Here is a 25,356-nt window from a genome sequence, read left to right as displayed (position 1 = left end):
TTGACTATTACCACCGATCCCCATGACCCATCAATACAAAGGTTATCCCGGACGCGTTAATGACACCGTTATAGTCCTATTGAGATATACGAAAATACGCTCAACACATGACGGACCATGGCAAAATCCTGGATCCACCATAACAGCACCACGGAACCATTTGGAAATTTAAAATCCAAATTAGTCACCTTCAAAATAAAAAGTCTCAACCACATTTTACCATCCCTATAAAAAAAAAATTCTTTAAAATGTACTTAAAATATACTTATATATTTTTAAAATATACCTAAAATATACTTAACATTTTAAAATATACTTAAAATATACTTAAAATTGCAATTTTAAGTATATTTAAAGTATAAAATTTTGCACTTAAATTATACTTAAATTATATTTAAATTGCAATTAAGTATATTTTAAATGTAATTTAAGTATAAAATTTTATACTTTAAATATACTTAAAATTGCAATTTTAAGTATATTATAAGTACATTTAAAAATTTTAAGTACATTTTAGATATATTTTAAAATATATAAGTACATTTTAAGTATATTTTAAAGAAATTTTTTTTCATAGGGCATGTGGCGATATCCTCAAACTTCTCTACCCAAACCTATACTCCAACGACACTATAATATGCCCTAATTGTCACCAAGCTGAAGATACGAATCAACATCTAGGCTTCGGTCCTACTATGATCGATTAACCTCTCATCAAACTACACTTCACGATTACATTGTCGAGGAAGCGTTATCACCATTTTTATTAAATCAGAAATGACGAAGATATATTTATTCCTTCTTGTTACCACAGCGGCTCATCTAATTTATTTATTATTTCATCAATTTATACCTACTTCTCCAATTGACTTTGTCCAAAGTTACGTTAAAAAAATTTTATTATTAAAAAAGGTTATTTTATACATGGTTCAAGCGATTCAAAGGATATATTCGAAAAAATATGGATGGCTCATAACCGTTGCCTCAAAGACTGGGAATTATCACAAAAAATCCTATCATCACCATCCCATCGAAACCGAAGAACCAACGACATTATTACTGATGCACACTGTTTTACGATGAGCCGATGACACCCACGCGACGCCATCATCAAATCTCTATACCCGAACGCAATTAAACGGTCAACACATTTCACTCCGTTGTGGATTGAGAGAATGTGCATACAATATCAAATTTTGCTACGTCAGTGGCAAACTTTATAGCCGATAACCATTAATCCACCCACATATTATAACAGAAAATATTTATAGTATTATTATTGTTCAGACTATTATTGTTTAGACTATTAAAAATTTTTGCTTTTAATATTGCAATATTATTCTAATATGAATCAATAAAATGTATTTTCCCGATATTATATACTGTATAATAAATAAATAATGTACAGTATAAAATTTATCGATACTATAAGTTAAATCTGTGTCATTATATCCAATGACTATGACCGGATATACCAAAGCAAAAGCCCATTATCAATATTAATTTGGATTTCAATTTTTTTTTTAATTTAATAATGTGACTGTTAAGATTCATATTACAGTACTAGTTTCAGATCAAATAGCTTGAATTAATTGATATGATAAATGTGACACATCATTATAAAATTAAAAATATTATTCATAAGAATTTTCTATATAATTCTAAATATTATAAAATCTAATTATACATAATATACAGATTTCGTAATTTTACTGCAAAATATTACATCTAACCTTGTATTTATTAAAGATCATTTTATCAAAAAAAAAAAATAGATCGGAAAAATCTATAAAGAATTATATATATAATTTTTTTTTATTTTGATGATAAATGGTTAAAAAATTCATTTTTTTAAATTAAAATAGTTTCATCATAAACAGCAATAAACTATTTGTAATTTTCTATAATTTCTGTTGAAATAGAGTCAAGATAGTATATAAAGAATAATTGATAATGATATATATAGTAATATATTAGAGAGATATGAAGGAAGTACCAGATGTAATCTTTACCCTTTGTCAACTTGAAATTACTTGGCCATTCTTAGATAATTTTTACAAGGGGATCATTTGCATCACCCATGAAGCATTGCATCATGCCAATTGGTGTCAGAGATCCTTTGTCTTGCAAAAATTTACCCTTTCTCAATCATTTGATTTATCTCATGTGATTTTATTCTTCACATGATACTCTTTATTTCATTCCTTTGTTGAGTTCTTTCCTTAATAACTTATTAACTCAACATTATCCAATACCATTGGTTTTACAATTTCTGTGTCTAAGTTCAATTCTTGGAGGTGATTTTCTTACTATATAATATGTAAATTACAATAAAATTTTTTACTAAATATTAACATATCTAAGTTTTAATTTAAATTTTTACAATTTTATACCAATATACTAAAACTAGGATGACCATTAATCAAATCTCAATATTTACATATAGTAGCATAATTTTTAAATCATCAATTAATTTATTCATCAAATCTCATTAACTATCAACATCATTTATTAATATCTGTAATAAGACTGTAATATATTAAAATCATCACTATTTATTATTATTAATTTTATTAAATTATATATTTTGTTGGAATTTTATTTATTTTTTTGATATTCAATAATAATTTTAAACATTTTTTTTAAAAAAAGACTTTTTTATCCAGATAATAGGGCAAACCTGATAATTTTATTTGGATAAAGATCAAGTCTATCAAGATATCTTCTATTCTTTTAAAAAATAATTATATTATACACTATTTCTTTTTTGTTCATTCAATTATGCATTCTTTTTTGTCATCACTAGTATTAATTAATCACATAAAAATAGTGTAATTTTTAAATCCAATAATATTTGTTTTATTCTGTTTTTAATTTAATATAAAATTGAATACAAATGAATAATAATATAATAATTCCCTTAATAGATATACAGTAAATATAAATTTAATATGAATATACATTATACATATACCTAATACATCTCATCTATAAATTTATCATAGGCTTTAATATATAAATTATCATATTCTTTAACTTTAATGTTATATGATTCAAATTCCTTCAATTCATCTGTCATAGTAAACAACTCTTTTTTATCCAAATGTGTACTAATTTTATTTGTTTGGTTTGCTATACATCCTTTAATAGCTAAATATTTAACTCTTTTATCTTTCATAATATATTCCTTTATATATGGTAAGATATTATCAAATAAATCATTACTTTTGATTAATAATTTCTTAATAAAAATATGTTTTAAATTTTTTAAAAATTCTTCCCAAATATTTTTTCTAATCAGAGTATTAAAATGTAAATTCAAATATTCTAACTTACAAGGAAGAACATGTACTAATCTTAAAAACATTTCTATTATAGATTCATTTGTTTCATTATGACAAATAGAAACATATATGGAAAAATAATTAAGGTTTTGTCCGAAAATTTTGACTGAATCTAATACAATATGAGCTTTCTGAATATTATATGTATATATATCAAAAAATTTAATTCTCTTACAATAATTATTAATAAATTCTAATGCTCTGCATTGTATTACATCATTTACATTTGGGGTAAATCTAATATTTTCTAAATATTCACCAAATTTTTGAAATAATAATTGCATTAATTCAATTTGTAAATTTCTACTTTCATTACTATAAAACTCATTCTTTATAAATAAAGATATTAATTTAAATGGTTCATTATTAAGATCAATGATTTGTTGAATAAAATTAGAATTAAAAATAGAACACTCAATTATATGAATAAATTCTAAACCATTTAATTGATTAAATGCCTCTTTTATATGTAATATATTCCTAAAATCAATTCCATAAAATATAATCATCTTTAAAGATTTTGAACTATTAGAATTACCTATGATATTATATAATGGTATACCAGGATAACGAGGGCTTGAATATTTTCTATCATTTGCAAAAATAATTTTTTTAAGATTTTTTTGTGAATTAATAATTTGTGATAATTGGTTTTCAATTGTCATGTGGTTATGTATAAAACTTTCATATTCAAAAAATCTAATATGAAGTGATGAAATTAAATTGCAATGATAATAAAAACATTTCAAAAATTCATAATCTAATTTATATATTACAATTTCTTCTTTAAAATAAAGTTTTAAATTTTTTATATTACTAATGAATTTTGGATTTTGTAAGATTAATTTAAAAATAGAATCAAAAAAATTTCTGCTCATAAGGTAATTAAATGCAATTTCAATTTCAAAAGTATGTAATTTAGCTTCATTTTCTATAAATACTTTAATTAATAATAAAAAAATACGTCCTTTTGAACAGGTAAACGTTTTGTTAGTTTCAATCCAATTTACAATATTGGAACATATGTTTCGTGTATTTATACATTTAATAAAATTGGAATAATTAAATAATGTTTTTGAAGGAAATACATTATTATTAATTCCACATCTATTTAATTGTGCTTTGTCCTTTTCATTTATTTTTTGTAAATAAATTTCAATAAAGTGAAAATTTTTAGGATTTTTCATTGAAAACGGATCTTTCCATAATAATGGAATCGCAATTTGACACCAAAATTTATTAACTAAAATACATGAACGTAATGTTGGAATATCATCCCGAAAATATTGAATAATATCATCTGTTAATTCGGGAAAATTTCCTAACAATACTTTTGAGCATGCCATGATATTGCAAACGAAGAAAGAAAAAAAGGAGTACTTTTACATATATGGTGATCAGGTGAAATACCTATTCCATTTATAGATAACAAGGAATTATCATTTAACCAATCAGTTTTCAGAAAATCGCAGCAAAAAATTCATATGAAATTTATGTTGATCATTATTAAACATGTGATTTAGTATAATTCATACTTTCATAGTCTTGAAAAAATACTACCTTAATTCACAAAATCCTAAGATAGTGACAAATTTTTATACATTGCATATGGAATGAGTATGTTGAAGCAATTCTCCACATTATTGCCTTTCATATATATTGTAATAAATAAAACAGCTCGAGAGTTCATATGAAATGAACAAGAAAAAAAAAAAAAAAAAAAAAGAATCAAGTTCTTTTCATAGTTTATATAGGTTTTTTTTTTATTTTAAACATATTGACAGTTATGAGGTATTACACATGTTTATAGTTTATATAGTTAATATCGAAAACTTTTATTTTTATTTTAATTTATTTTAAAAATTTAGACAACGACAAGAGTCATACAAAAATGGGAGTTGAGTCCTTAGAAAAGAAGCTACCAAAGCTAGTATAAACCCAACTTCCGAAGGCTATCGAAAACTTATTTATTTATTTATTTATTTTATTACTAAAAGAGTGTTAGAACCCAGACTATTACAAATAAAAGAAAGAAGAGTTCGAAAAGACTTAAAACTAATATGTGTGTATAGACCTTTGTTCTTCATCCCCTACGGGACCCCACTCTTCGATCTGTACTATTTGATAAAGTAGGACTACGCTAATAAATCAAATGGGAACCGTTAAAAAACCATCGGACAAACTAGCAACTATCTACAAAAAAGAAAGTTAAAGGCAATCAAAATATAAAAATTAAGATCCGTATTTTCCTTTCAACCAAGGTTGGCTATCGAAAACTTCATTAGTATACCTAGTTTATACTCATGTGACAGGAGCGATCACGTGACATTAATATTTACTGATTTACCTATCACAAAAACGTATTACATTTTATAATTTACATTGCCATACAAAAAATATAAAGTGCCGGTAATTGGAAAATTTTTATTATGTTTTATCTGTAGAAGGAATAAATAAGCATTAATATAACAATACTCTTCGCAATATTTTAGATAACACATTGGCTTCATTGTTCTAATTCTTTGTCATTTTTACAGTATATAATGACATATGTATGAACTTGTTCTAAATATACGTATAAATACAAAATTATTTATAGTACAGTATACAATTGAAAGGAATATAAGGAATATATAATATTTGATTTCTCAAAGTTTTCATTAACGTACAAGGTTTTCTTTGTTATTTAATATAAAGATAAGAATAATTCCTTTCAAAGACTTTTTCATATCTAATTATTCATTCATTAATACAAATTATGACATTTTATAATTTTAACATGATAACTTTTCTATATAGAAAGGAATATTGCAAACACATGCAGAATACGCTTAAGAAAACAAGAATAATCCTTTAAACAATTCAATCGGGTTCAATCAACTGTAACTAAAAATTATTAGAATGCTGAAATTCTTTTATAGGAATCTTCATACATTTAATAAGCTTATAAATGTCTAAAACTTGAGATCATATCCTTATTTTGGTTTTTTAAACATGTTAGGAAAGTACATTAATGTCTATAAAATATGAATATTGACTCGTACTTTTAAAATTAAAACGAAAATTTCCATCAAAGAGGTTCCCATTTATTATCTTATTTCATTGTATGTTACGTACCATTTATTAAAATTTACTCCGAGTGTTTAACTTCTTGTATTTTTATCGTCCGTGCTTTACTTTTTTTCAGATCACTTTTATGACTAAAATAAATACCAAATTGTCAAAAATAGTCTTAGTTTCTATAAAAAAATATGTATTTTTAAGAGTTCTTACTTCTCAGTCTGTACAACAATCATTTGGTTTGACAAATAAATCAATTGTTATATTATTTTTCCATTTTAGGATCATTCTCTTTTTTAAAACTTCAATTTAGTCATGCTATTTAAACCAAATAAATTACGCCAAATGTTGTTATTCTTTAAAAAATCGACTTAAAGATTGTATTACATTATTTCAACCAGCCAGAACGAAACTTGCAATCATAATAAAAATGTAAAACCATGTTAATTAATGAATTGCATTCTAAATTCTATGACATTTTACCCGAAAAGAATAAAGAAAAAAAAATAAATTGAAACCAAAAATATCAAATCTTGTTAACCTTTCTTGATTGAGTTTTTCTTGTTTTCTTTCCGTTTGACAAAATTCATCAAAAAAAGATAATTATCACCATGTATAAATTAAACTGTCATTTATAAACAAGCTAATCAACTTGTTTTAACCGGTTAGTTCTAAATCTTCAATTTATAATTATGTATTAATTAACTATTCCATGACTATTTATATTATTGTAGGATAGAATATTCGATTAATTTATTTATATAAAATTTTAATACAAGTAAAACATGCATTTTAAAGGTAATAACATTACAATGAAAAGAATAAATTTGATAATTGTATATACAATACTAAGTAATGTTATACAAAATAATAAATTAATTATTGGGCTACAATCACCTATTTTTTCTTCTGCACGACGCTTCTTAGTCGCAGGTTCTTCCCCAGCTGATACCCATCCATTAACAACCCTAACCTACAAATCAATCCTTTTTACACTCTTGCGCAACTTGGTTAAATCCTCGAAAGTGTCTTCTGTCAATGCAAATGCAACCTTTCGCTTTTTCTTTTTCATATCTTTTTCATCTGGAGTGGCAAAGCAAGTTAGTTATACCTATAATCAACCTGTAGTGAGCTTGTTATACTTACATCACACGCACTTCGCTCCAATTAAACTTTTATATTCTGAAGGAATTTCTGATATAGTTTTTGGTCTCATACTATTAATAATATTAATTGCAAGATTACAATAATGTTCATAATTATAAATGGTGAGTTGTCCAGATGAAATTTCACACATAAGCATTGTAATACTATAAAGTCAGATTTAAAAGTATATTCTTTTCCATTAATAACTTCAGAAGTGATGTAAGGAAGATTTCCATATATAGTATATGTTGATGATTTATTTGCAGGACCACAAATCCAAGATCACTAATATACCAAGCATCATTAAACTGTGAATATAATATGTAAAATAAAATAATTATAATAATGATAATTAAGAGAATACTTACTTGGATTTACTAATGTTGATTGAGTAGTATAATTAGCATCTATTAAAAAAATAACATAAATAATGTAAAATGGATTATATGATAAATCAAAATTAAATTTAATTACCTGAACTGAATTGAAAAGATGATAAATCTAAATAATTTACTGGTTTTGGAAGATTTTTATAATTTAAAAGTCTACTAGTATAAAATGCTTGTGGGTGTATTTAAAAGCTTTTGGATTTATTTTCATTTGACCTGTTTTTGAATTTTTCTTTTCTAATTTTATCACATTCTTTTATTTGAAAATATATTTCACTATTTTGACTATTGTCACCATTCTCACTATCTACATCATCTTAACTATCTTCATCATATTCGCTATATATATTCACTATATTCACTATCTTTAATATCTTTAGTTTCGTTATTCCATGTTGTTAATATCTGATACAATTCTTTAGTGGTTGGTCTATTTTTTATTTCAGCATCCCAACATTTTATTATCAAATCTGCAAGTAACTTTGGTACATCTTTAGAAATTGTTGGTCTAAGTCCTTTACATATTTTAATAGCTAAAAATTTATCATGAGGAATATCATTAAAAGGAATCATTATTATTCCAAATGAGTAAATATCTGCTGCTTTTGTATATTGGTATTCACCTAAAACTTCTGGTGCCATGTATGGTAATACTCCATAAATTCCTTCTTCTTTAACTGATTTCTTTAAATTTTCTGGTTTACACATACCTAAATCACTTATAAATGGAATAGCTCTATAAAATAATATATTACCTGAATGAACATCTTTGTGAACTTTTTCAGCATTATGAATATCTAAAAGTCCTCTTGCAATTTGTTGTAATTTATCAATTTTTGATTTATAATTGATATAAATTTTAGATTTATTTAAATAATTTCTTAAATTTCCATCACAATAATATAAAACCATCATATACTCTTTATTATTTGGATCTTGAGTAATTCCAAAACATGAAACAATATTATCAAAATAAATCTGAAGATGAGATTTAATCTAATTATCATCAAAAAGGAAAATTTTATTAATAAATAAATGCAAATAATAATCTTTATATATAAGACAAAGTAAGTTTTAAAATACCTCATTTAAAAAATCTGAACATATATCAGAAGAATTATTCAAACTTTTCAATGCATATTTATTAAACCTGTATCTATACCAACTTTGATTTTCAATATCCCAATGATCAATATTTCCTTCAAGCCATTCTGCTGAATAAATCCTACCAAAACCACCATCTGCAATATAAGTGACATTTTGAAATTTTTCAAAAAGTATCCATTCAAGATATTTTGAATAGTGTACAGCATTAAGTTGTGATTGTTGTATAAATTCATCAATATGTTTATTTCCACTAGTCGTTATCCTTAAATCTTTTAGCATTACAAGATTGACACCAATGGTCTCCTGTGCCAGGTTCATTACATTCTCTACATATTCCATATGCTTGTCTTCTTTTTTCTAAATCTTCTATATAAACTATACTTTCATCTACATTTTCTGATTCAATAGTTAAATCAATAGTAGTAATTGTAACATGGAACTTTTAATAGACAAAAAAATTATTAATATTTTTAATTACAAAAATTCCAATAAATAATTATAATTATTAAAAAATATTAAATTGCTATTACCTGATATTTATTACGATCAACTTCCTTTTTCCATAAATTTTTTGGGTTTTCATCTATATTAATTAATTTGAGTTGTGAATTATAATTTTGATTTTAGTTATATAAATAAATAACTACGTTACTCAAAATAAATTTTAGGGTTATTAAAAGCAAAAGAAAAAAAATTATGAATTGAACGAAATTCAATAATTTGTATTTCTATTTGTATGACAATTTGTACAACTATTTTATATAAACATTACTATTTTTGTGATTTTGTGACAAAGAAAATTCGTAAGCAGCTGCTGATCATCATAAGAAAGAAAATAAATCTAACCCGAAATGGTTAAAATGATGATTAAATAAGGAGGCTAAATTTAGGCAATGCTTTGTACGTTTTGTGAAGTACATAATTTACATTTTTACTTCACATTTTCAGTATTATTTTTTCGGTAATGTATACGACTTGTATACGTACATCATACAATTTTTTTTCTGTATTTCTAAAAAAAAAATAAAAATAGTAACAAGCCTATAATAAAAACTTTATACTGCCAAATTTATATATTTATCAAAAATAAATTTAGAAGAATAAAAAATTATTTTAATTAACGATAATCAAAGTTAGATGATGACATTTGCTTATTTTTTTTACATAAGCTTTTTTTGTCTTCACGCTAGGAAAATAATTTTTAGTTTAATAATAATATTATATGATTGGTTAAATGAACCTTGTCTAGTAAATATGGTAAATAAAAGAAATGTAAGGTATTTCATAATATCCGTATAGAGAAGTTATTATTATGAAGGTGACCAATATTAAAGGTTCGAAAATTTTATTGCACATACGTGAATCAATAATAATTTTGAAGTTTTATTATACAGTTTTAAATTGATTACTGTATTTTTTGAATTGAGATCATGATAATCAATCATATCTTCCATATTACCTTTACACTAATCTGTGATGAGGTATAAAAAAATTAAAGCGAATGAAGTGTAAAAAATAATGCTCAATAGTAAATGGCTCTTGCATTAACAAATTCATAAGAAATATTAACATATGTTTTTAAAGAAGACAATCCGCTATTTCTGTAAGAAATTCCGTAAATATGAGTAAAAAAAGCAACGAAAAATAATTTAACGAAATAACATTCTTTATTTACAAGAAAGATTAATATTTAGATACATCTTTTTTAATAAAACCTTAAAGAATATTAATTTATCTGCAGTTATGTTAATAATTTATTCGTTCATTTTGAGTTGATCTGAACCCAAAAACAGTAGTACCGCAATTCAAATAAAATTTAGTCTATAGATCATTCAAATGCTCATTTATAGGACTTACATATAAGATAATGATTCCGATTTCCATAAAACTTTTTAGTTCCTACACATTGTAGAATCATTTGAAACATTCGAAATTAGTAACCTTTCTTTACTCCTATAACTCAATATCAGATAGTCTTAGTGTGATAGGTATGATGCTCAATAATCTGATCAAAATCAGCCACTTCAATATCAACGGCATATTATCAAAGTTCTATTTTGCAATTATCCCCATCAAATAATACAGTATTTGGCTGAAATACAATAATGCCTTTATGATAAAGCTTTTCTACATGTGACTCGCGTGTATCCGATCAATGACGAAATGACAAAGTGATAATACATGATATTATAAGAGTAATTTCTCAAGTAAAATCATCAAAGTTTAAATTCTTACATATTGTATTAAGATAATTTAACATTATTTGCATTAAATGGTTAATAATTAATTTTTTAATTAAAATGACTTTTAAACTTTTTTGAATGTAAAAATAAAATATACTCATATATCAGTATCACAAAAAATAAAAAATAAAGCTTTATTGATCATCTAATACTAAAGCAACTATAATAAATTCTCTTATACTTGATTTAATTTTCATACCCAAGCACATTTCACCACTCCTTCATCAATATATTTTCTAGCTATAATTTCATGATCATTTGTAATATAATTAACTGTATCAATAATAGCGAAACGATACAAAGTTTTTCCTCTAAAACTTTCAAAAAATTGGATAAAAGTATTGATTGAATACTCCCATAGTCCGCTAACAAATATCTCATTTAAAAATTTTGGAGAAAATAAGATAAAAATATTTAATAATTCATCTCCTATATTATTATCATTTTTATTTATAGAAAATTCCAAACTTTCTAAAACTATTGTTTTTAAAAATCTACAATTTAATAATAACGTTTTTACATGAATAAAATCTTTAGGTTCAAGATATGTATATAAGCAATTAATCTTTGGACAATTATTAGCAATTGCTTTAATTAGAGTTCCTGTTTCTTTGGCAGTTTTATTGATATTGTCAATGTAAATTTCCGAAATATTTCCTATAGTTTTTTCAATTAATAAAGAGATCTCTTTAAAACTAGATAAATGACCACATAACATTAGGCGTTGAAGGTTTGGAAATCCATAAATTGCAAGTTGTTGAATTTTTTTATTATTTTTCCGACAATAAATTGATAACTCTTTTAGATTTACAAGTTTTGTTAAAGATGAAAGCACAATATTATCAATCGAGTTTAGACAAAGAATATTTATAGTAGTTCCATTTCTTACTAATGCTTTGCTTAGTTCTTTGCCAATCTTTTCATCAACCACAGCATCAAGAATTAGTTCTTTTAAATTCCTCTGGGCATCAATCAAGTAAATTAATTCAGAAAGATTATGAGAAAAACTTCTAATAGATAAACTATTTAAATCTTTACAAATGTGTGCCAACTCATAAAGAACATCAGAATTCACATAATCAATATCAATACATAAATGATGAAGCTGCGAGAAGAAAATTGATGCTCTTGGAAATAAAGTTAAAGGCTGACGAGTTTTCCAAAATAAATATTTAACATTTTTACATTGACTAATAAATAACTTGTAAATTTCTTGTTCCAAAAGTTTTCTTCCATGATCATTATTAGGGTTCTTTAACACTATACTAATGATTTTGTATATATTATCAGAGCATATATATCTGCAAAAACTGATATAATTAAATAATGGAAATTTTGAAAGTGTTGAAGAAGGTAATTTAATATTATTATCTGATAAAAGTTTTTTTGAAGAGGATGGTAAGAAAGAAAGTATAACATTGCAAAGTTTTTCATTTATTTTAGATGGGTAATATCTCTCCCATAAGATCGGAACTACAATGTTACACCACTTTTTATTAACTAAAAGACAAGAATGTAAAGACTTCTTATCATATTCAATTAATTCAAACATATTAAAGATAAGAATAAGACAATCAAGATTGATTTGTTCCATTATTTAGAGATTTTAATGTTTTGAAAGAGATTCCCACATAAATTGAAAGATACCATAATTAAACGTATTTTAGTGATTAAGTAAGATGTCATAATGACGTAATTATACGTATATTTTTGCCATCATTCATAATCTTTTCAAGTACAATAGTCATTAGGAAGGGTTAGAGTGTGTAAACATTGTCATAATATATACAATTATCGGATAAGAAAAAAAGAAGTAAGTATAATAAAAATTTTTTTTTCACCCTGATTATTTATTAACTTAAATAAATTATTTAATTGTATTCTCGTAATAATTATGCACTAAAACCAATAAACGTAATATACATGTTAAAAATTTGGTAGAATTGATTTTATAATAATGTTATAAAGCTTATTCACTCATATTGGATTATTGATATTATAAGTGAAAGTTAGTTTAGTATTCTTTCTTGAAATTTAGATCTTTTGTATGGTATAGCGATACGAAGTCGATTCAAATAATAATTTATCATTATTGCTATTTTTTTTATACAGGATTTTTAATTTATTGTACTGTATAAAAAAAAGTATGTAGTGACTTGTGTTCTTATTTCCTAGCTAGGGAGGATACTGAAGATATTTCTGCATGAGTAGGTAGTCTCTTACTAAAGATTATAAATTTGTAATTTAAAATAAACACCCACCAATCATAAAAAAAGATTAATTTTTTTATTTATCTTATATATGATATTTGATTTGTAGGATGTCACGTAACGGAGATTTATATCGATGAATCATATCTTGAAAATGAAAAATTTGGATTAAGTTATTTAACCTACCATAATTCCCAATCAGACGAAAAACTCTCGGATACTTTTAGTATTAACGTCTAAATTTTTTTTGGCTCAAAATTCAAACCACTTCCTTATTTTTATCATTTTTTCTTTTTGTAAGAAAAACATATAGCTCACTTGATGATCGGAATGTCTATCATTTTGGCCAAAATTAATGTTAATTTTAGCCAAAATGATCGACTTAGATGAGTCAAATAGGTTATAACTTTGAAAAAAAAATACGATCAAGAAACAATATTAATAATTATTTAAGTGAAAAATATCAAACGGTTCTTAGGGCAGTGACATATATTAGCTAATATTAGTTTCATAAGGAAACTTACCCCACCTCCAGATAAGATTTTTTTTAACCAATAATATTCAATTATATATATAATACTATTTTAACCAATAAAATATTTAATTTTGTGTCACGTAAGATTTTGCCTAACCCACCCCTAAAATATCCTTTATCATATTATTTAAAGGTGGTTTCTAATATGAACTGTACATTTGCGAGTATTGGAATTTAGTGTCTGAATTAAAATTGTGTATAAAAAACATTCAAGGAATACAGCTTTTTATTTATTTTTTTGCTTGGCAGTTAGTTCAGATTCATCATCTTCGCTCACAGATTCAGTATCTCTGATATCTCTAAACTTTTCTAACAAAGATACAAATAATTTATTATTATAAATTAGCAGTATCCTTTAAAAAAAACAACAGATACCTTATTTTTCTTTTTTCTTTTTCTTTTTTTTAACAGTTATTGTAATCAATAAAGCCTTATCAGAGTTAGTTAATCTATGATACTCTCCTATAAATTCTTCAAATTCCTCTTCTTCTTCCAAAATTGTACCAGCTCCTGTTCCTTTTTCTGCTTTATAAGACAATTCATATTCAGTACGAAGTACGAACCACTTAACAAACTGTTTCGCAAACATTTGTAATACTAAATCGTCAAATTCAAAGTAATCTGGTATTTTTTAAAGTGCTGGTTTAGTCAAATCAGGTGTTTTAATTACTAGTTTGAAACGGAAAGAAATATCAGAATTAAGTACAATATTTAGTTTTGAGGGTTTGAGTGGCTTTGTAGGTGTCTTAGCAGTTTGGTTTTCTTTCTTATCAATTGAAATTAAATTGTTTTATTATAAATATTTTGATCTCTTACAAGTTAGCTGTTACACTTCGCACATAAAGTAAAATTAAATTTTTTTGATAAATAATATTGATATTTATGTATATCATTAAGACTGTAATAAAGCAACCAATATAGGATGACTTGCATTAGGTTTATTAACTCCATTTCATTCTAAAATAACCAACTTGGAACTTTTTAGTTTTACTGCTATTCGTTGGTTTAAGCATTTCTGACACACAAAACAAGTTCCTATTTCGTATTCCCATTCTTTAGCAGTATTATTAAAGTTTTTTTTTTTGCTCATCTTCAAAGTTTTACACGTTCACGAAAATCACGAACTCAATTTATAATTCATACAATAATTTGCACATGACAAGACCAGTAAATGATTGGATAAATTTCAGTGTTACACATGATTTTGAGTTTCTAGTTTCGCACGTGTTTAGTGTTACTCAAAATTACCTCGCAATAATAGAAATTAATATGTTAAAAACAAGTTTAAATCACAGTAATTTGTAAATCCATGTATACCTTTGTTTTACATTATGCATTTTAAATAAGAAATAAAAAAAGGTTCATTTAATAAAATATAAAATATTAAAAATATTATTTCATATCTTAGCCTAATGAGTAAATATATATATATAATCAAATTTGAAGAGATTCTAAAGATTCGGCACTAGCCTGTGATTCTGAAGTTAATTTATCATTATCTATAATAAGCATTCCATTTTAATTAATATATTACTAAAATAAATGAATATATAGGGACCATCACAGTAAGAGGTGGCTTCAGATTAACAGATTAGATTTTAAGATCATTTTTTCATAAACGAAAAAGATGTAAATCTAGCTTTGTTTGCCTTTATTATTAAAAATTAAATACTATGTTCCATATTATTGAAAGCTTTTATAACGTAGAGAGGTAATATTTTCAATTAATTCCTTGCAAAATTTCGTTTTGTGTTAAAAGACCATTTTTGAAAAATCAATTTTTTTTGTGATGATTGGCAAAATGATCATGTGCGATTTTCTTAAAATCACGTAATTGTGCCGAGGCCACCTTTTGCTGTGGTGTTCCCATATGAACACAAATAATGAATAAATACCTTCAACCAATTTGCTTGTAGCATTATTCCCGAAACCCATCCTTTCAAATTCATCTAATATTTCATTAATAGATGGTCTTTTTTCAGGTTCTTGATTCCAACATTTTTTATAGAGTTTCTCATATTCTTCAGGAGTATCAGGAACTGTAACTTCACGAATACCAGTAATAATAGAAACAGTAAGTGTAACTATATTATCATTATCTTTAAATGGAAGATGACCACTAGAAATTTCCCACATTAATACACCAAAGCTATAGATGTCTGAAGATTTAGTATATGGAGATGGAGATTCTGAATTTTTAAGACGTTCTGGTCCCATATAAGCAACAACACCAAAATTACCAATATAAGCTGAAGTTTGATTATTTTGGTTTTTTGAAATACCAAAATCTGTGATTTTAGCATTACTTTCATGAATGACTATATTCTTAGAATGCTAAAAAAAATAAATTACATAAATAAATTATTGTTGCTAGTACTAATAAGGTATTAAATAATAAATACAAATACTTACAAGATCTCTATGTAAAATATTTTCATAATGCAAATAATTTAATCCATCTGCAATTTAAAATGCTAATTTTTTCTTATCATTCCATATCAAATTCTTAAAATTATTTTTGAGATAATTTTGAAGATTTCCACCATTAGCATACTGCATAATAAGAAGATAATCATTTGTATTTGGATCTAAAAATAATTTATGAGATATTAGAAGAAAATGACAAAAAATGCAATGTAAAAAAAAAATGTTTCAAATTACCTAAACTAATACCAAAGCAACGTATAATTCTTTCACTATAATCAAGTTGCATATGCATTTTTAGTTCATGAGTAAATGCATCTAACTTATCATTCTTAATATAAGTTGAATTAAATAATTTTTTACAAACAACATAACTATTAGTTTTAGTCCAAATTGCTTTTGATATTTCTCCAAACTTTCCTGCATCAAGTGGTTCTACATTTTTTAATTCTTTATAAGATATAAATTTAACTTTTTCACATTTTAAAGCATTTTCAATCCATTTATTTGCGCTCAAACTTTCTTTTTCTACTATTTTAAACGGATTTTTTAAAACTTCTTTCACTCCTTTAACAATCTTGTAAAAGAATCCAAGTCTATATTGTGCATTGCTAAATCCTTGTTGAGCTGCTTTTTGATACCAATAAGAGGCTTTAACTTCATCTTTTTCAATACCAATTCCTTCTTCATAACATACACCTAAATTAAATTGGGCTTCTTTATCTCCATTTTCTGCTGCTTTTTGATATAAATGGAAGGCTTTTTCTAAGTTTTTTTCTGTTCCTTCTCCATTTTCATAACATATGGCTAAATTATTCATTGCATCAATATAACCTTTTTCTGCTGCTTTTTGATACCAATAAAAGGCTTTTTCTAAGTTTTTTTCTGTTCCTTCTCCATTTTTATAACATATGGCTAAACTATTCATTGCATCAATATAACCTTTTTCTGCTGCTTTTTGATACCAATAGAAGGCTTTTTCTAAATTCTTTTCTGTCCCTTTTCCATTTTTATTACATATGGCTAGATTATTCATTGCTTTTCCATCCCCATATTCTGCTCCTTTTTGATACCAATAGAAGGCTTTTTCTAAATTCTTTTCTGTTCCTTTTCCATATTCATAACACATGGCTAAATTATTCATTCCAAATTGACTACCATTTTCTGCTCCTTTTTGATACCAATAGAAGGCTTTTTCTAAATTCTTTTCTGTTCCTTTTCCATCTTCATAACACATGGCTAATTTAATCATTCCATATTGACAACCATTTTCTGCTTCTTTTTGATACCAATAGAAGGCTTTTTCTAAATTTTTTTCTGTTCCAGTTCCATGTTTATAACATCCAGCTAAACAAGCCATTGCAACAATATGACCTTTTTCTGCTGCTTTTTGATATAAATGGAAGGCTTTTTCTAAATTCTTTTCTGTTCCTTTTCCATATCTATAACATTTGGCTAAATTATTCATTGCATCAATATAACCATTTCCTGCTGCTTTTTGATACCAATGGAAGGCTTTTTCTAAATTCTTTACTGTTCCTTCTCCATTTTTATAACATATGGCTAAATTATTCATTGCATCAAAATGACCATTTCCTGCTGCTTTTTGATACCAATGGAAGGCTTTTTCTAAATTCTTTACTGTTCCTTCTCCATTTTTATAACATATGGCTAAATTATTCATTTCATCAAAATGACCTTTTTCTGCTTCTTTTTGATACCAATAGAAGGCTTTTTCTAAATTCTTTTCTGTTCCTGTTCCATTTTTATAACACATGGCTAATTTACTAATTCCAAACCCACTACCATTTTCTGCCCCTTCTTGATACCAATAGAAAGCTTTTATAAAATTTCTTTCTGTTCCTAGTCCATATTCATAATACATGGCTAAATAAACCATTGCATCTACAACACCATTTACTGCTGCTTTTTGATACCAATTGAAGGCTTTTTCTAAGTTTTTTTCTGTTCCTTCTCCATTTTTATAACATATACCCTATAAAAAAAGAAAATTCGGAATTTGTCCTGAAAAGTATGGAAAATGTCCAGAAATTTTCCGTGCGTCCGGAAAACATTCGGAAACGGTCATGTTTTGGAACATTTTCCGGACGCTCGATTCTGGACAAATTCTGGACAAATTCTGGAGTGTCAAGAAAATGTCTGGAATTTGTGTGTCCGGAAAGTGTTCCAAAACGTGACCGTTTCCAAATGTTTTCCGGACGCACGGAAAATTTCCGGACATTTTCCATACTTTTCAGGACAAATTCCGAATTTTCTTTTTTTATAGGGATAGCTAAATTATTCATCGCTTCATTATAACCTTTTTCTGCTGCTTTTTGATACCAATAGAAGGCTTTTTCTAAATTCTTTTCTGTTCCTTCTCCATTTTTATAACATTTGGCTAAATTATTCATTCCAAATTGATAACCATTTTCTGCTGATTTTTGATACCAATAGAAGGCTTTTTCTAAGTTTTTTTCTGTTCCTTCTCCATTTTTATAACATATGGCTAAATTATCCATTCCAAATTGATTACCATTTTCTGCTGATTTTTGATACCAATAGAAGGCTTTTTCTAAGTTTTTTTCTGTTCCTTCTCCATTTTTATAACATTCGGCTAATTCATTCATTATAAATGGATCATTCTCTGCTGCTTTTTGATACCAATAGAAGGCTTTCTCTAAGTCATTTTCGGTTCCTCTTCCAATTTTATAACATATGGCTAAATAATTCATTCCAGATTGATTACCATTTTCTGCTGATTTTTGATACCAATAGAAGGCTTTTACTAAATTCTCTTCTGTTCCTGTTCCACTCATATAACACATGGCTAAATAATTCATTCCAGATTGATTACCATTTTCTGCTGATTTTTGATACCAATAGAAGGCCTTTTCTAAATTCTTTTCTATTCCTATTCCATTAATATAACACTTGGCTAAACAATTCATTCCATATTGATTACCATTTTCTGCTGATTTTTGATACCAATAGAAGGCTTTTTCTAAGTTTTTTTCTGTTCCCTCTCCATCTGTATAACATATAGCTAAATTATTCATTGCATCAAAATAACCTTTTCCTGCTGCTTTTTGATACCAATGGAAGGCTTTTACTAAATTCTTTTCTGTCCCTTTTCCATTATAATAACTAGTTGCTAAATTATACATTGCAACTTCTTCACCATTTTCTGCTGCTTTTTTATTTTGATGAAATAATTCAGTTTCATTTTCAGACATTTTAATAATGAAAGTTAAAATAATTATTTTTTTTTTGCTTACAAAAAATTACAATGTAAACCTGGCTTCCCTAACTATTAACAAAAAAACTATCTAAGACAGACGAAATATTGAAAGTTAAAACAATTATGTTTGTGGGCGTATTAATTACAGTAGATCAACAATTTGTGTAATTGAGTGTTTTCTAAAATGGATGTCGCACAAAAAAAAAAGGAACAGACGAATGATCAATGATCACATGATAATCGACCAATCAAATGGTCTATCACAATAATTTACCTGCCGATCATTTAACGCAATAAAACTATTTATAAACTTGGCCAATAATGCTATGATTTGGTTAAAAAAAAAAATAAATTTATGAATAAAATTTGAAGACAGATTAATATCTTTCAATTGGAGCAAAAATAACAGATTTATGTATTATGTGATAAAATCGAATAATGGCACTAAAAATCGATGGTTATACACGGAAGAAGTTTAAACTAATCTTTGTATAAATATTCTTTGCATCATGCATAATCTATAAAAAAAAATTACAATATATATATGTTGAATTGACTTTATACTAAACCTGGAGTTCTATTTTCACCATGGTTTTATCATTGCACGTGATTAAGTTACTTAAACAGGAGAAAAATTCATAATATTTAAATCTAGATCGTCATTAGCTTATATTAAAAAAAATTGACCAACATTTGTGCTTATAGTACACTTTTTTACTTGTAAAGAATTCGGCTAATTATAATTTTTGCTTATTAAAATTAAAAGGTTGTTACTTATAAAAGTTGGCCAATAATGATTTGATTTGTATAAAGATCTATTTATTAAAATTTGATATAAGATTTCCAGTAAATTTTGGTAGTAATTTGATATATGAAATTTCAATGAAGTAAAAAAAAATTTATATAAATGATTGACAAATGGTCGGCAAAATTTAAGAAATAAAATGATGGCCGTCCTGGCGGTCCTGCTTCTACTATAATATAGTACAGTACAAGATAAACAAATCAAGTATATAAAGTACTTGAATATATTGTTTGAATATACTGCTTAAATAATATTTGTCATTTTGATTAAATAACTTCCAAGATCTAAAATTGTCAATCGAATAAATTACAAAGAAACTTTATAATGCTTATTTTCTTTTGTTTATTTAACTTATTAAAAACAAATAACAAATAAGTTTAACAAAGGTCATTGCCGAAAGCGATCTTCGTCGGTGTCACGTGATTTTTTAAATTTGGCCGGAATTAGGTGATCGTCATAAAAACTCCTTTTTTGGAATCTTATGTGACGCATTTCATTTTTTGATAACAAAATCGCCAGCAAAATCGCTTCCGGAGATTCGTAGCAATTTTAAAATTAAAAAGTAATTAATATATGGCTTAAAACACCATTATCACTTCTACTTTCTAAAAGTTTTGAGACTACTTTTTCGAAAAGTGAAACATTAGTCTATTTTTGACTTCACAAACTCGAGCAATAAATTATAAAAAATTTAAATACGAAAAGCAAAAGAATTTTTTCGTATGTTTTTTTTCGATAACGGAAAAGAGCGGAGAATTACTGACATCCAATATTTACTCAATTACGAAATTAGTACTTTGGTACAGTCATATACAGTATAGCATTTTAAACTTAGTTTTTAAATTCTTTTTAAGCTACAATAATTTTTATAATTTTTGCAAGATTAAAATATTTAACTACTAAATAATTTTTAATCTTAATGATTTAGCGAAATGATATGTGGGTTACATATTCACATATTCATCATCATTATATAATTACTAGTCGTCTTTACATATTTTTAATTACATTTGATATTGGTAATAATATGAAAGGTGAATTTTCTTTTGATCATTCAAAATCATTATGTCAAGGAAATTAGAAAAAATGATATTAATTAATAATAATAAAATCTGATGATTTGTATTTGTTTTTCATCTAACTTGTAATAATTATTGGAATATGCAGAGAATGGATTTTTTGAAAAAAAATTATATTGCCCGCCGTTATACATGGCTGTTACATGTGATTTTGGATAATCATCTTTGGTATAATTTTAGGATTAAAAAATTATTGAGCTTCATTTTTTTTACAAATAACATTTTAAAGATTTGTTTTACATAATTATAGGTTTGAATTGATATTTGATGCAATATTTTAACTCTATGATGTTCTTTATGCTTCTAATATACATCGTATTCTTATTAAAATCCTTATGGTTTGGCGGTTTTTAAAACTACTGTATAATTTCGTTACTCATTCTCTAATGATTTAAAATTTGAGCGAATATTTTTTACTATAAATATAATTTTGGCTTATTATGTGACTCTCCTTTTTAAATATGCTAGTTTATTAAAAAAAAGCTACAAAAAAAAAATATTTAATTTGAAAATCGATTATTTATCTAAATGACGCAAATGGTGAAATCACATGTAACCAGCATGTGTAACAGGAAAATAAATCCGGCTACCACTTTTCGGTGGCGATGCTAGGGTCGTCATGGATGATGGATGATCTGCTGGAAATATGACTTTATATTAAAAAAAAATGGATAAGCATATATTTATTAGACACAATAGAAAAAAAAGAAATACTACAAAGAATTATAAACAATTAGCGAATGTAAAGAGTGAATAAAAATGAAAAAATGATTAATTTAAAAGCGAATTCGTTAACTACTATTTTGATAAAAATAATACAAAATTTTAAATCGGCGGTAAAGGAATAATTTATAGTAGTTCTTGAGTTTTTTGTTGCTTTAAAAGAACATCTAGAATTTCTTGAACATCTAAACATCCATTTTCTATAACTTTCTTATACCAATAGATAGCATTTTCTAAATTTTTGGCAGTCTTTTCACCATGTTCATATAAATATGCAAGACTTTTTTGTGCATCAAAATTTCCTCCTTCTGCTGCCATTTTATATGAATCAAATGCCTTTCCTTTATCTATATCAGTTCCAATCCCATACTCATAACAACATCCAAGTTTATAGTGAGCGTCAATAAATCCTTGATTAGCTGATTTCTTATAAAACTCAAATGCTCTAACTTTATTCTTTCCGATACCCTTGCCCAATTCATTAAATTCGCCCAACTTGTATAATGCAAATTTATCATCATTTTCCGCAGCTTTATGGTACCAGTAATTAACTTTATCTAAATCATTTACCAACACCTCATCACTTTCAATAAAATTAACTTGGAAATTACTGCCAGCTGCCTCATCATATAATTTAAATCCTTTCTCCTTATTGATTTCAGTTCCAATACCATTTACATAACAATACCCAAGTTGAAATTTTGCTTCTATAAGTCCATTTTCTGCTGATTTCTTATAAAACTCAATTGCTTTAATTTCATTCTTATCAACAATTTTTCCCAACTCGTAATACTCACCAATATTATATTGTGCATATTTATTTCCATTTTCTGCCGCTTTATTATACCAATAAAAAGCTTTTTCTAAATCTTTATTGGTACCTTCACCATTTTCATATAAAAGTCCCAATTCATTTTGAGCGAAACTATGTTCATTTTCAGCTGCTATTTTACATAAATCAAATGCTCTTATAAAATTAGTTTCAGTTCCTATTCCATGAAGATAACAAAATCCAAGTTGATATTGAGCGTTTAAATATTTTTGATCTGCTGATTTTTTAAAATACTCAAATGCTTTTTTTTCATTTTTTTCGGTACCTTTACCACTTTTATAAAAAATTCCAAGATTATATTGTGCAACTTTATGTTCATTATCAGCTGCTTTCTTGTATAATTCAAATGCTTTTACTTCGTCAATTTCAGTTCCAATCCCTTTATCATAACAATATCCAAGTTCAAGTTGAGCATTTAAATATCCTTGATCAACTGATTTTTTAAAGTATTCAAGTGCTTTAACTTCATCTTTTTCTACACCATTTCCAGATTGGTAGTATAGACCAAGATTGTATAAGGCTGTTTCATTCCCACTTTCTGCTGCTTTGTTAAACCAGTAAATGGATTTTTCTAAATCCACTTTTGTACCTTCACCATATTCATACAAGATTCCAAGATTACATTGTGCAATAGTATGTTCTCTTTCAGCAGCAATTCTATAAAATTCAAACGCCTTTGATTTATTAATATCAACTCCAATTCCATTATCATAACAATACCCAATCTCAAATTGAGCATCCAAATATTCTTGATTAGCTGATTTTTTATAATACGCAAAAGCTTTTCTTTCATCCTTTATTACATCTTTTCCATTCTTGTAAAAATTACCTAAATTATATTGAGCAATTTTATTTCCATTTTTAGCAGCCTTGATGTACCAGTAAATGGCCTTTTTTAAATCTCTTTCTGCTCCAATTTCATTCTGATAATAATTACCTAATTTATTTTGTGCAGATGAAAATTCTTCTTTAGCAGATTTACTGTAATATTCAAGAGCTTTCTTATCATCCTTATCTATCCCTATTCCATTTTGATAACAAATTCCCAAATTATATTGTGCATGTAAATTTCCCTCATTAGCAGCTTTTAAGTATAATTCAAATGCTTTTCTTTTATCCTTTGTAATTCCAATACCATTTTGGTAACAATATCCCAAATTATTTTGTGCATCAGAATTTCCGCCTTCCGCTGATTTTAAATAACATTCAAACGCTTTAAATTCATTTTGAATTTTTCCTAATCCGTATTGATAGTAGTAACCTAAATTATTTAGTTTTTCTAATTCTTTCTTTTTAACATAATCTTTTTGCTTTTCATTAGAATCTTTATTCGATGACTTAAAAAATTCTTCTATAGTATTTATTTCATCTTTACATAAATTTAATTCTAATCCATAAAAATTTTCAATTTGGTTATGTGACATTACATTTAACTCCTTTATAATCAATTTCCTTTTATTCAAAATAATATCCTTATAATAATAAAATGATAATAAATATTTTGCAATAATAATATTAAGTAATTGATATAAAGAAATTGAATTTTTATTCTTATAATTATTAATTGATAATAAATATAATTTTAAAAATTTATTATCCTTATTAATAATATTTATATCATCATCATCATCATCATCAAAACCTATACTTTTTTCATAAAAAAATCCTATTAAACTTGAAAACCAATTTTCATTTTCTTTATGATTTTCCATTAATTTTAAAATTTTTTTAGAATTTTTTTCATAATGATTTAAATAATCTTGTATCCATTCTATTAAAATATTTTCAAAATTTTTATAACATTCTATTTTTATAATTTGACGATAAAAATCTTTTAAGAAATTTTTTAAAAAATTTTCATCATCATTTAAAGTATTATTTGAAGACATTTTTTAAGTGTTAATGAGAATTATTTTGTGAAACTTTTTGTTTATTAAATTAACGTTACAATCGTTACATCATGCTGTCAGCATGACTTTGTGACCGAATAAGCTAGGAAATGATCGGTTATTATGGTAATGCAGCATTTTTAGCAACTGTCGATCATTTACTGCGTGAATATAAGAGCAAATCGATTACGCAATTAGTGCGACCGGTTCTTGTTATAATGATAGAATTACCATGTAGATTTTTACTTTTTTGAATAACTCCGACCAGAATTATACGTCGCTTGCCTTGATGGGACATGATTTTATTTAAATGTTGCAGATCTGCTCGG

At 25.6% G+C, this 25,356-nt stretch overlaps 7 protein-coding genes across 7 annotated transcripts; all 7 read right to left on the bottom strand.

The window, feature by feature from the left end:
- Positions 1-2,974: 2,974 nt before the first annotated feature.
- Positions 2,975-4,690, bottom strand: OCT59_028820 (uncharacterized protein; the record flags this gene model as incomplete). The annotated part of the gene is made up of 1 exon (XM_025322107.2): positions 2,975-4,690. The coding sequence occupies one exon, from the start codon at positions 4,688-4,690 to the stop codon at positions 2,975-2,977; it is 1,716 nt and encodes a 571-aa protein (XP_025167136.2).
- A 3,588-nt stretch (positions 4,691-8,278) lies between these two features.
- Positions 8,279-8,851, bottom strand: OCT59_028819 (uncharacterized protein; the record flags this gene model as incomplete). Its single annotated transcript, XM_066147582.1, has 1 exon — positions 8,279-8,851. The coding sequence occupies one exon, from the start codon at positions 8,849-8,851 to the stop codon at positions 8,279-8,281; it is 573 nt and encodes a 190-aa protein (XP_065994278.1).
- Positions 8,852-9,296: 445 nt separating this feature from the next.
- Positions 9,297-9,629, bottom strand: OCT59_028818 (uncharacterized protein; the record flags this gene model as incomplete). The annotated part of the gene is made up of 2 exons (XM_066147581.1): positions 9,297-9,485; positions 9,591-9,629. The coding sequence occupies 2 exons, from the start codon at positions 9,627-9,629 to the stop codon at positions 9,297-9,299; spliced, it is 228 nt and encodes a 75-aa protein (XP_065994277.1).
- A 1,853-nt stretch (positions 9,630-11,482) lies between these two features.
- Positions 11,483-12,883, bottom strand: OCT59_028817 (uncharacterized protein; the record flags this gene model as incomplete). The annotated part of the gene is made up of 1 exon (XM_025311915.1): positions 11,483-12,883. One exon carries the CDS (start codon positions 12,881-12,883, stop codon positions 11,483-11,485), a length of 1,401 nt encoding a protein of 466 aa, XP_025167138.1.
- Positions 12,884-14,410: 1,527 nt separating this feature from the next.
- Positions 14,411-14,623, bottom strand: OCT59_028816 (uncharacterized protein; the record flags this gene model as incomplete). The annotated part of the gene is made up of 1 exon (XM_066147580.1): positions 14,411-14,623. One exon carries the CDS (start codon positions 14,621-14,623, stop codon positions 14,411-14,413), a length of 213 nt encoding a protein of 70 aa, XP_065994276.1.
- An 845-nt stretch (positions 14,624-15,468) lies between these two features.
- Positions 15,469-19,694, bottom strand: OCT59_028815 (uncharacterized protein; the record flags this gene model as incomplete). The annotated part of the gene is made up of 6 exons (XM_066147579.1): positions 15,469-15,533; positions 15,930-16,368; positions 16,447-16,453; positions 16,589-16,622; positions 16,696-18,454; positions 18,699-19,694. 6 exons carry the CDS (start codon positions 19,692-19,694, stop codon positions 15,469-15,471), a joined length of 3,300 nt encoding a protein of 1,099 aa, XP_065994275.1.
- Positions 19,695-22,432: 2,738 nt separating this feature from the next.
- Positions 22,433-25,027, bottom strand: OCT59_028814 (uncharacterized protein; the record flags this gene model as incomplete). The annotated part of the gene is made up of 1 exon (XM_066147577.1): positions 22,433-25,027. The coding sequence occupies one exon, from the start codon at positions 25,025-25,027 to the stop codon at positions 22,433-22,435; it is 2,595 nt and encodes an 864-aa protein (XP_065994274.1).
- Between the last annotated feature and the right edge of the window lie 329 nt (positions 25,028-25,356).

This window comes from Rhizophagus irregularis, chromosome 8, assembly GCF_026210795.1.
Source record: "Rhizophagus irregularis chromosome 8, complete sequence".
NCBI lineage: Eukaryota > Fungi > Glomeromycota > Glomeromycetes > Glomerales > Glomeraceae > Rhizophagus > Rhizophagus irregularis.
The sequence above is the reverse complement of the archived record's forward strand: the minus strand, read 5'-3'. Positions and strand labels throughout refer to the sequence as shown.